The sequence below is a fragment of the Sminthopsis crassicaudata genome, chromosome 2 (assembly GCF_048593235.1).
Source record: "Sminthopsis crassicaudata isolate SCR6 chromosome 2, ASM4859323v1, whole genome shotgun sequence".
Taxonomy (NCBI): domain Eukaryota; kingdom Metazoa; phylum Chordata; class Mammalia; order Dasyuromorphia; family Dasyuridae; genus Sminthopsis; species Sminthopsis crassicaudata.
In genome coordinates this window covers 603042126-603055487 of record NC_133618.1, presented here as the reverse complement: position 1 = coordinate 603055487, position 13362 = coordinate 603042126, and the positions used below count along the sequence as shown (strand labels likewise).

Here is a 13362-nt window from a genome sequence, read left to right as displayed (position 1 = left end):
GGAAACTGAAACAGACAGAGGTTAGGTGAGCAGTGTCACAGAACAAGTAAATGTCTAAGTTTAGATTTAAACTCATGTCTTCCTTACTCCAGGTCCATCATTCTATCTCCTATGTCAGCAAACTACCTCTATTTTGGAGATGAGGTCTTTATCAGCTTTCTTAGAGGCCTATCTATTTCCTTGGTTCCTGCTGCTAGTCCTTTGCCTCTGCCAACTTCAGCCTCTAGCTCCTTCAGAATCTCCAGCCAGCACAAAGGTGGAATATGGAATAAATCTAACTTGACCTTCCAAAGTGGGCTTGTGCTTTTGTGGGCTTCTCCTTATATGTGAATCTTGTGGTGTACCTCTGGAGAACTGTTAAGCACCCTGCTAAACAACCATTGTCTCTATCAATTCCACTGATTTAGCACCTTGTAAGAATTCTAACACACTCCCTAATCCTTACCTACAATTCTTTTAACCCCAAGCTTAGAGCTAGCATCAACAGTGAGAAGAGAAATTCCAAACATATGCTAATAGAGTTATTGTCCAATAGGTAATTAGCCTTAAGTGCTCCCTATCTGATTCAAGCACACCTTTTAAGAGTTTCAGCTCTTTACAAGTTTTCTCATTTAAATATGAGGAGAGACACAGATTATTAGGAGGACCAGATGGAGAATTGTCCCTTGTGAAATGGCAGTACTTTGTATTAGAATATTTGAATTCAACTATCTCAACTTTAGTGACAACCTATCTTTACTCTATCTGAACCACTTACTAAATTGGTTATATCTTAGAGCTTACTGTTCCACTTCCATGGTCTGGAGCCAGTTCCCTGTCCCTCAGACTGTTGGAGGGCCGGACTATAGTAAAAACAAACACTCACACTCTATCTCCCCCTTTCAGCCCATTTGCCATAACCCAGCGGGCAGCATAAACGTCCTCAGTGGGCCGTATCTGGCCCCTGACTCTGGAGTATTGATATTCCCATTTCTGACTACAATCACCTTTCTTTCCATTTCTTTTACTTCTACACTCTATTTAAACTTATCTTACTCTGACCTCCATTTCCCTCATCTCACTTTTTCTATTGCCTCTGTCTGACTTTTTCTTCCTTTCATAATCTTTACTCTAAAATTAGGCAGTTCAGCAATGCATTGTCCTCTCATCCTTTGCCTCCTTGTCCTTCTGCTATAACAATTAGTTCAATTGCTAAATCTAATTGCTTTTTTTCCTCTCTGTCTTCATTTTCCTTGTCCTTTCTGTAGTTTTTAACACTTTTCAAAAAACATAGCCATCTTCTGGATAGTTTTTCCTCTTGGCTTCCATAATGCTATCTTTCCTGATTTGTCTGATTTCTGTTTCCTTTGCTACCTCATGATCCATTGTTTGTCCCTTGGATTGTAAAATGGGGGTATTAATCATAGCAATTATTAATATGTTAATAATATATACTAAATATACTTTATTAATAAAATATAATTATATTTAATGGTGTTTCACTACTTTTGCACAAGCTCACCACCATCATGGCCATAATGTCATCTCCACCTATAGATGTCTTGTCTTCCTTAAGGGCTCAACTCAGCTGCTATCATCTCCATGAAGCTTTCCTTGTTTTAACTAAAAACTTTATCTCCATCTGCCAACATTCTCAGATCATGCACTACAGTGAAAAGCACAATAGCTCCAGAATCAGAGATCCTGGGTTCAAATCCCATTTCTGACTTTTACTGTTTGTGGGAACTTAAGCAAGTCATAATCTTTCTGAGACTCAGTTTCCTTATCTGTAAAATGAGGGAATCATTAGCATTTTGAGGTCCCATTTGTGTCTATATCTGTAATTCTAGAGGAGATAACATGACTCAGCCTAGGAAATGCTGAATTAGATTCAGAAGATCTCCATATCAACTATCATTAATGTGACCTAGTATTACTCCAATTATATTTAACCAATTGCCATCAACTAACTTTTACAAAATAACATTCACTTTGAAGATGTAGCAAGAGCAAAAATACAAACATTTCCTCTCATCACTTCCTATCATTGCTTCAGCCTTTGGGGCTTAGACTAACCACAATTTTCACCTAGTGCCAACCTCACCAATTTTACATCCAAATGAGACATTACCCCTGACTGCAGTGTCTAGCACATTTTTCCTCTTCTAGACCTGATGGTTCTCTCCTGATCTTTCAACCCTCACAAGGTGTAGCCTTTGATTGTCATTTCCAATGGTAGTGCATTTTGTGCTTGATATTCAATTGAAGTCATAACATTTTTATATATGAAGAATACTTCCCTTTATTATCATAATGCTAAGATAAATATTATTAGAAAAATAAAGTCACTTTGGAAGATGTTAGAAGCCCTTAAAGTTTCCATCATAGTAATAGTGCTGCGCCTTTAGAGATCCAATACACTCATGGCTGAATTGGTACATTCTATGTCCAAGATCTCCAGCAACTCATAGTATAATCCAAAGCATTTGGCCTTTTTTCCCTTAGTTCCCTACATAAATACCAACACTCAGGGAAAATCACCTGGGTAATTAGAGCCAAATCTCCTCAAAATAATAGAGGAGTCTCACTTTTTTTGTTATTGTTTTGTTTTTCCTCTCTCTGCCACGAGTTATGCAACTCCATGATGTCCAATATAAAGATGCAGTTTAAATAGCCATCCCTAGGTCCTTCTTGCATTTATCTGGTGCTGACAGGCAACTGTAAATTAGGAGAAGATAGGTGCTCTCATTAGTATTAGTGATAACAGCTGCAATATTTTCACCTTGCAGATCAACAACCCTGTCTTTTTCCTTCTGGTAACTTAGAGGGAGAAGCCAAAAACCATGAAACTGAAGTTTGCTCAAGGTTTTAATTGCTTAGTTGCTCAAGTAGTTAGCAAAAGCCATTACTAAAATCCTGATTCTAGTCTTGCATGCTAGTGCTCTTTCCACTATACCATATTGCCTTTCTTTGGTGCAGTAACTGAATGCATATTATAGCACATAGGAAAGATGCTAGGAAAAATTCAGCTTTAATTTATTTCAAAGATTAAATGCAACCATGGCATAATTTTGATTTCAGATGGCCGGTGACCAATGTGCCAGGTAGCATTCCATGCTACCCTTGAATGCCAACGGGAATTCATTGGAACAGCAAATCATCTTCAAAACTAAAACTGAGTCTTTTGGAGTAACCTGGCAAAGAATAAAAGTCATCGGTCCTAAGTATGGCAGCACCAAAGAGAACTTTGTACATTTCCCCACCTGATGGAGGGTGGGGTTGGATGATTGTGGCTGGTTGTTTCCTTGTCACCATCTGCACCAGGGCAGTCACAAGGTAGGTAGAAATTCCTTGATTCCTAAATGGTTTTGTTCTTTTTTCCCCTCTAGGTTTGCATGATTCTTTGACCCAGCCAGCCAATCTATAAACTAATTTTCTTGTAGGTATCCTGTCTTCTCAAATAGCTACATTTACTTCAGTATTCTTGAGTTATCTCTATCGGCCAAAACTTTCAGTATTTACAAAAATAGGGTTTTTAGGCTTCTTCAGATATCCATCAGCAATTCACATGATTTTGAAAGATGTTTTAAATATCCCTCTCCCCTATTATTAACCCAATCTGCTTTTGTTTATTGTTTGTTTTAGGGAATAAACTCCTTAGTTATTAATAACTTTTATCTTATTTCTTTGCTAAAAAGTGCATGTTCTTGGATTTAATGGAAGATCCATTAAACATCATCTAATTTGACCCTCTCATTATACAGATGAGTAAATTGAGGTTCAAAGAAAAAAAAATGACCTGTCACATAGTCTCTCAGAGCTCCTTAAAAATAGCCTCAAAAGATAGGCAATCGTTTGCTTTCTGTGACAAGTTAGGAATACAATTGTTGAGAGAAATTCATCTGTAAGATGATTTCTGAAAGTTCCTTTCTTTGAGTTAATTCATTATTTCTTAAATTGAAATTTTTTTAGTGATCTTTAAGGGGAACTCAGATTATTTTAAAATGCAGCTCTGGACTCATATTCTCAAGTCACTAAAAAAAAAAAAACTGCTTGAAAGAAAAAGAATAGGGGCAGCTAGGTGGTGCAGTCGATAGAGCACCAGTCCTGAAGTCAGAAGGACCTGAGTTCAAATCTTATCTCAGACACTTAACACTTCCTAGCCGTGTGACCCTGGGCAAGTCACTGAATCCCAATAGCCTCAGCAAAAAAGGAAAAAAAAAAGAATAATGAAATATTCTATTCAAAAGTCAAGACAAGCATAGGAAAAGGGAACCCAGAAAAAGGCTGATACATATGTAATATATGTATATCATAGTGCATTTATAATAATATATACATGAATATGTATATATGTAAATACATATATAATTTTTAAAGAAAAGGGCACCATATACATATGTGTATGTGTGTGTGTGTATATATATATATATATATATATATATATATATATATTCATGCTACTATTATAGGCCTCATAATTGTGTTCCCTACTGGTGCTTTATTTCAAATAGAAGTTTTTTATTGTCTTTTGATTGGATGTATCCTTGGTAATTAAATGAATTTACTCTAATGATAATTTGAATACATCCTCACTTGATGAAGTTAGACATTCTTCAATAAGAAAGTCTAGCACAGAGAAGAGGGGAGCTATTTCCTAATCTTACAACTTTATTGAGGACTTTTCTTCTAGTTTCTTCCCAAGGAAACTCAAAATTGCAATGGACCCTAGATATCATCTAGTTGAATTTCTTTGTTTTGTAGATGATGAAATTGAAACCCAGAGAAGGTAGATGACATGATTGAGGTGAAAAGGGTAATAAGCAATCATCAAGAGAGTTGAAAATAATAGACTTTCATTTGGTTTTGAAGTTGAAGTATCTCCCTAAAAACATCAGGATGTCAAGTTCATGCTCTCCAACTCTTCACCCTTTCAGAGATGAGAGAGAATGAAGTTAATGCATTTATACAAAGGTCTGGATGTAGAAGTATTTTCCCACATTATTGTCCCCACTCTAGAATAATTTTTAAAAAGTCATCGAACATGCTTGACAAGAGAGTGGAATAGGATAGGGCTGGAAAGTGAATACACTAAACTTGTATCTTCTTCTGTCTGAATACTTGGATAGGATTTTCCTATCCTATAGAAAACAAATGTATAAGAGCAGAACCAAGATGGTAGAGAAAATGCTGGAAGAAGACATATAGAATCCAATGATTTCCGACAATCTTCTTTGGAAGTGGGAGTGGATTATAAGTGAAGTAGTGAAACATTTATTGGATTTAAGAGGCAAAAAATTAATACAATTTCATACTGCATTGAAATATGTATGCATATATAGATACAAATATGTATACTTAACTATATATGTCTACATATACAGGTATATGCATAGGCACACATTTATGTATATGAAATAAGGATATGTATATTGAAGTATTCTTCAATAAGAAAGTCTAATGCAGAAAAGAGGGAAGACATTTGCTTATCTTATAACTTATTTTGGACTTTACTGATAATTCCCTTTCCAAGGAAACTCAAAAATGCAAGGAACTCTGAATAACTTTATATGTATATGTATACATCTATACATATGTATGCATACATATATTTCCTTTTGTACTTTGTCTTGTTCAGACAGCACTGGGACATTATGTTCCATTCTAAACATTTCACACTGGGAGAGATAAACTGTATAGCACATTTCAGTTGGAGGGTGATTGTGATAAAAAGGGATCTCAATCATATATTACTAAGATCCACTGAAGGAATTGGGGATGTTTAGCCTAAAGAAGAGAAAACTTAGTGGGGGATAGTGGTCTGGCACAATGTAAATACTTAATAAATGCTTGTATTGGGCATAGTATTTGGCATATAGAAAGCACTTGTTAAGTGCTTGTTAATTGATCCTTTGAAATGATTAATGTCAACAGTTTTTGAAGGTCTTTACTGGGCAAGAACAACTCGAATTCTTTGTTGGTCCAAGAAAGAGCAGAAGTTCCAAGAAAGAAAGACTTTTGAGCAACATAAAAACTATCTATCTGACAATTAGAATGGTTCCTACATGTTTGGGCTGCTTTAGGGGAAACTTCAGGCAATAGATGATCATTGGTTTGGGATATTACAAAAAAGGTTCATGTTCAGATATTGATTAACTAGATGAGCTAAGCACTTCCTTTTAAACTTTGAGATTCTTTGCTTCTAGAAATTAAGAGAATAATAGGGTCAGAAGTAGGGGACAGAATGAAGGAAGGGGTTCATGCTGAAAGGCAAAAAGCAAACTTTTTTTTACTAATAATCTTTTATAATATAGTCATTTAGGTTAAAAAATAAGTAACTATTGTCAGTTTAATAGAAAGTTTTTCAATTCTTAATTTTTAAAAGCATGGGAATTTTATGTTCTTTTAATTTTCAATGGAAACAGATGCTTACTTCCTGCTCTATAAAGTTGGGAATGTGTAATATTACTTTACTAAGAAAAAGTACTCTACTTTCTCTAAAAGGTTCCTCTTTTAACTTTTTATGTTAGTATTTACGCTGATTTGGGGAAGTTATATTGTATTTTTACAACTATAGATAGAAATGACCCCTTCTTTTGTTACTGTGTATCAGTTCTAGAAGTTAGATAAAATTAAAGTGAAATTCAGATATTATCCATGAGCTAAAGTTTTCCAATATTTGATTTTTAATGGCCAATGGTTTTCAAATTGTGGGGGAATGTTTCCTTTTTTAATCTAGTTAAATTTTGTATCTTTTCTCCTTTCTTAAAACAAAGAAACATTATTTCTGCATTTTAATCTAAAATTCAGGCATGTTTCACTTAAATCAGTTACTTTTTGTTGAATAAAATGATACAGACAAAAAGGTCTGAGCCAGTACAGAGGGTAAGTAATTTTTCTGAGTATATCTTGTTTTAATGTAATGTTAATACTCCAATGGATCTGTGATCTCATTTATACGAACATGCTGTTGAAATATTTCAGAGTATAACATGCATGTAATTTTAAAGTTATGGAAAACTATTAAGAAAGTGTATTTCCTCTCTTGATTCCGACATATTGAATTAAAAAAAATCATTATCTATAAAAGGGGTTTGTGATAGGACCGATTTTGTAAATGTTTCAATCCTTGCTGTTCTATGAACAAGATTTTCCATCTCTGGCCTCCCTGGATATTCCCCATTCCTGGAATGTTCTTCCTCATGTTTGCCTCACGGCTTCCTTTAAATACCAGTTAGAATTCTATATTCTACATGAAATTCTACACAAATTCTCCATAATTCCAACTTCTCATAATTTTAGTGCCTTCCTTATTTTAATAATTCTCAATTTATCTTGCATATAGCTTCTTTGAATATATTTGTTAGCTTTTTTCTCCTCTATTAAACTGTGAGCTCCTTGAGGGCAGAGATTATTTTATTTTATTTTTTAAAATCCTTAGCAAGGGTCCTGGCAGAGTTGGAACTTAAATAAATATTTATTGAGTGAGTGATTATATCACAGTCTAATTGTCAACTCACTCCTTTGAAGGTGTACGTTATTTGAAAAGAAACACTGTTATTTTAAGGGGTCTCTTTAACTTTTGCAGAAGCTCTTTCTTGGTTAAAATTATAAAATCAGTGAGCCCACATTTAAGGAGCACTTCCAGGTTTTCCAAGAGCTTTGCCTAGATTATTTCATTTGTTCCTCACAACATTCTTGTGAAGTAGAGTTATCCCCATATGTAGATGGGGAAAATGAAGTAAATGATGTCCAGAATTGCTACTGAATGGAAGCAATTTAATGATGGAAGAATTCTTGTAAATTGTTTCTTAGTTGTTACTTCCTGAGAAGTTTTTCTACAGTTTCTTTAGTTCAACAGTCATAGTTACCCAATTATCATACCATTTGTTTGCAAAGATCATTCTCACAGTGGTCAGTTGTGAAATACTGTGGAGAAGCAACATGGCCAATCAGTGAATTAGAGACAGGGAGTATTAGTGTTAAAACAGACCTTAGATATCATCAAATCCAATCCCTTCAGCTAACAGATCCTAACAGAGCAGGACAGGATCTCTGATATCACCAGTATAGGAAATACCTGAATGAGAAGGTTTCCTGCATTAGTGCAGGTTGAAATCATCTCTGCAACTTAGAATTTAGAGAATTGCTGCCCTAGAATTCTGAGGAATAAAATGACTTATCCAGAAGTAATACTTGACCCTTAGGTTTTACTGGCTTTGAGACCAGCTCTTGGTACAGACATTTGACCAATGAGAACTGGGATGACCACCCAAATCTCTATCCATGAATATATGTATTTATACTTCCCATTTTGGAAGTAGGAGATATATGTATGTATGTATAAAATTGTATATATACATATATAATGCACATATATCCATATACAAACATTATTAGTGTTTTTTTAATTTTTATTCAGTTATTTTAGTTCTAGCCAACTTTTTGTGACCCCATTTGGCAAAGACACTGGAGTGGCTTGCCATTTTTTGCTCCAGTTTATTTTATAGGTGAGGAAACTGAGGCAAACAAAGTTAAGTAACTTGTTTAGCTTCACAGAACTAGTAAATGTTGAGGTCAGATTTTAACTCAAGGAAGATGATTCTTCCAGACACATAAATACACATATACATATTCACATAAAGATACAAATATATGTATATATATATATATATATATATATATATATTCTTTGCAAACATGTGTATAGGTATATATACATATATGTACATTTCTTTTTTTTCCTTTTCCTTTCATTGTTTTTAGAAACATAAGCCCAAAATGTTGTTGAGAAATCTCTATGGTACTTGCCCCTATAGAGCCAAATAAAAAGAATGGCCTATCCCTCTCATGCTCCCTCAAACTATAATATTGAACAAATAAACTAGTGACATTTTAACAATTTGTTCTTAGTATTCTTGTGTATTTAGGTGAATAGGTCAAGTGTTACTCCTGAAATATTATTTTCTCTCAAGTCCATTAAGGCCAGGGGTTTTTTAATTGGGGTCTATAGATCACCTAATGAATCCTTGGGAAGATTTCAGGGAAATCTGTGAAGTTGCATAGAAAAAAATTCACATTTTTTTCAATGTGATTGATTTCTTCGGAAATATTATGTATTTATTTTATGCATTTGACATTATTCTGAGGAGTCCTTAAACTTCACCAGACTGGATCACCAGGACACAAAATGGGTTAGGAACTCCTGAATTCTAGAATGTGTTTATGTTTATTAGATTCATTGGCTTGATTATCTTGAGTGTGGTGATGGAGAGGGAGTGAAAAAAAATCAAGAAAAATTTTGAAATTGTGAGACACAAAAACAAAACTTCCCTAAAATGATTCAGTACAAAAGAAAAAAAATTAAGATAAGAATTGGTGAGTGTTCCTTAGTGATATCATGATTTATGGGGCCCAATCACAGTTAGGTTATTATAGATTTATGGTCACATGAAAGAGAGTTAGTGAAACATTAAAAAAAAATGAACAGAAGAGAATAGAAGGAGGACAAGTACGGTAGCTTTGTAACTAATATGCTGACTTTATTATATACTTTAAAAATATATTCTATGAGTCAGATTTCTCTTATTCTTTGTATATAGAAATGCTCATATTTGATAATGTTTGTCCAATTCTAAAATAAATAAATACTATTTAAAAATAATCAAATGGGAACAGACCATATTTAGACATTTTGGATTAAAAAAAGAAAAAAAATCAGTTGAAAAGGGATTAATGGAAATTATTAACCTTGAATTTAGCCAGAAAAACAAGGGTTTATTTTTGACTTATGTACAATTTTGACCTTCTAAGTTATCTTCAGCTGGAGAATGTTCTACTCTGTTTTTTGGGATATTCTGATGCTCTAAAATTTGTTTAGAGTCATCATTCAAAAGAATTTGAAATGGTTTGGGGAAGAGGTCAGCAAGTTTCTGCCTTTATCTTGGCTCCACCTTCCCTTGTGCACAATTTTGTTCTGAAATAAAGAAATATTTTCTCAGTTTTTCACTTGATTTTCAAAAAATGTGATCTTTGGTTGTATTAAATGAAATATAAAGTTCTACTGTATTCTCTTCTTATCAGACCACATTCTGAACATCACATTTTAGGAAAGACAATAATTTTAGATACTAAAAATATCTGGCATTTGTGAGGCAGTATGGGATAGTGAATAGGCAGATAGTCTTTCAGCCAAAGAAACTTGTTTCAGATTTTGCCTCGGACCCATCCTGACTTTGTGATCTTGTGTAAGTCATTTGTCTGCTTAGTTTCCTAGGCAACCATGTAAGATTTTAACTTGGAGAACAGTTGTCAGGCTAAATAGAAGTAGTTTCCTCACCAAGAATTCCTTGTAATGATAAAATCACAATGAAGATAGGAAAACACACACACACACATACACACTTTTATATTGCATTTTAAAATTTGCAAATGTACATCATTTATTTCACTCTCATATCTCCATGAAAGAGCTCCCAGAGGCATTATTATTCTTATTTTATAGATGAGAAAATTAAGACTCAGAGATGTTAAATGAATTGCCCATTTAACCATGATAATATAGGTAGCAAGTGTAAATGGGCAGGACTTAAACCTAAGTTTTCCACAGAATTGTAGCACTCTATTCTTTGCAACATCCAGTCTTTTAGGTAATGAGCAGTGAAAAAGGAGATCGCTTGAAAAGTGAACTTTTTTTTTTAAGTTCAAATCTGTAAAAGTATTTTAAATGAAATTAGTTCAATTATCAAAAAATTTATACAAGCTCTGGGTGTATTATAACACACCAATTCTAATTAGATGAAATTAGTTTTTTTTAAAAATTACTTTATTTCTTCCTCAAAGGATATGGAATCCTAGCATTAGATCTTATGCAAACATTGACTTCATCTGGGGTGAAGCAAAACCTTTTAAAAATATTTTGACTGAATTCATTATAGTCATTGCTTGGAATCAGTGCAAAAAAGGAACTTGGGTTGGCCTTCACTCTCTTTCCATTGTCTTCACCATCCTGATCATATATATCTTCTTCCTATATAGACCTCTGCCCTACTCATCTCCCTTATGTCCCAGACTGTGATCACTGCTACAATCCTCCATAATCCCATTTTTGGAGTGAAGATGAGAGTTTAAAGGACTATCCTAGGATGCTATGGACTCTCAAAAAATGGTGGGATGGATATAGGTATAAACAAGTTCCAGCTGATCATATTAATATCTCCATGCCTTAGTGCCTTACTATATATATGTATATCTCATGCTAGGACAAATACTATATGAATTTCTTTATGAGAGAGCAGTAGAAAGAATGATAGACTTAGTCTTTTAAACTCTGACTGACACTCAGCTGTGTGACCATGGACACTGCACAATCTCTGAGTTCCACTTTTCTTTTCTGTAAAATGGAGGTAATAATTTCATTGAGTAATCAATATATAAGGTTGATGTGAGAATCAAATAAATGGTGTGTGTAAAATGCTTTGCAAAGTTTAAAAGCCATGTAATGTTGTTTATTATTTTAATTAATCTAAGTTTATTTTAGTTCATACTGACTTGGAACTGAGTTATAAAGTCACATGAGAAGTGAAAGTTTCATTAATTGTGCCCAAGTCATAGTCCTTGGTACTTGTGAAGCTGGAGACTGATATGAATATATAATTCTGGTCCACTTTTGATTTTTCTAGTGATCATGCTCAGAATTTCCAGAGGTGACAATTCATGTCCATGAAGACTTGAATTGTCAATTACACTAAACCTTTGGGTCCTGGTCAACCCTTGGTATAAAACAATTATTTTGTGTTTTTCAGATGTATCTCCATTTTTTTTGTGGAGTTCCAGACATATTTTGCTCAGGATTATGCACAAACAGCATGGATCCATTCCATTGTAGACTGTGTCACCATGCTTTGTGGTGAGTGTTACTCTCCAAAGAGAAAGAATTGACTTATCTTTAATTGTATTTGGTAGTAACTTCCCATCAGGTCTTAATATGGACTTTTCTAAATATAAGATTATGGTGAGAATTAATAAAGGGAATATGAGCAATAATCTTTCAACATTCATTTTTATTTTAAGTTCCAAATTCTCTTCTCTGCTCCAGTCTCTCCCTTGGTTCATTGATAAAGTAGCCAATAAGATATCCATAAGGAGTCATGTAAAACATTTCCATAGCAATGATCTTTCCACCTCTCCGCCTATCTTGTAATGAGCAAGATATCATCTGAACAACTGGTGGTCTTGTTGTTAATACATAAGAAAGAAACATATAGACTAGATAATTCATCCATAGATAGAGATTCATTGCTAGCAATTGTTTGAGTTAATTTTTCCATTATTTTGAAAATAAGATATGAATAGATATTTGATTTCTCTTTTTCATGTCTTTTTATTATTTTTGACTATATTTGTTAAATTAAATCTGGTTTATTATTAAATGAGTTTCAACATTAATTCAATTAAGTTTATTGAAGCACACAATTAAATGAGCTTCAAATTGTTTTAAACTATCTAGCTTGTTGGGTCCATAATTTGTGGTAATTGATTTTTTTATTCAATTTTGTTTCATTTTCAGTTCTAAGTTTTCTCCCTTCTTCCATCCCTCTCTCACCCATTGAGAAGGCAAGAAACTTAATATCCATTACAGATAAGAAGTCATGTAAGACATGCTTATATATTAGTTATATTCTCAAAAAAAAAACCCAAGTAAAATAAAGAGAAAAAATATGCTTGAATCTGCATTCTGAGTTCATCTGTTCTCTTTTTGGAGGTACATTGCATTTTTCATCATGAGTTCTCTGGAGTTGTAATGGGTTGTTGCGTTGATTACATTTGCTAAATCTTTCACAGTTGATTATCTTTATAATTTGTCATCATTGTGTATATTGTTCCCCTCACTCTGCATTATTTCAAATCACAATAATATTTCTTCACATTTGTTTACCATTAATTTATTTAGTCATTCCCTAAATAATAATAAATGGTGTCTTTTAAGTTTCCAATTTTTCACCACCACAAAAAGAGTTGCTATAAATATTTTTGTGCATATGAGTCCTTTTTATTTGATCTCCTTATGATGAATCAAAGAATGCACAGTTTTATAGCCTTTTGGTCATAGTTCCAATTTATTTTCCAAAATGGTTGGACTGATTCACAGCTCCACTTTTAGTGCTTTATTGTCCCTATTTTTCCACAATCTCTCCTACATTTGCCATTTTTCCTTTTTTTATTGCTATTTTAACTATTCTGGTAGGTATGCTTTGGAACCTCAGAGTTGTTTTAATGTACATTTCTCTAATTATTAGGGATTTAAATAATTTTTACTGTGGTTATTGATAACTGATATCTTTCTTTGAAAACAGCCTGTCCTTTGAACATTTATAAATTGGG

At 33.5% G+C, this 13362-nt stretch overlaps 1 protein-coding gene across 5 annotated transcripts in view; it reads left to right on the top strand.

The window, feature by feature from the left end:
- SLC16A12 (solute carrier family 16 member 12) overlaps positions 1-13362 on the top strand; it is a 115701-nt gene that overhangs the window by 88562 nt on the left and 13777 nt on the right. For 3 of the 5 annotated variants that reach the window (XM_074295814.1, XM_074295816.1, XM_074295815.1), the window contains exons 2-3: positions 3061-3315; positions 11784-11887. In XM_074295814.1, coding sequence (XP_074151915.1) covers positions 3206-3315; positions 11784-11887 — 214 coding nt within the window. In that variant the 5' untranslated portion in view covers positions 3061-3205. Of the gene's footprint in view, positions 1-3060; positions 3316-11783; positions 11888-12547; positions 12632-13362 lie in introns of all 5 variants that reach the window. The other 2 variants (XM_074295813.1, XM_074295817.1) reach the window with 2 other exon arrangements.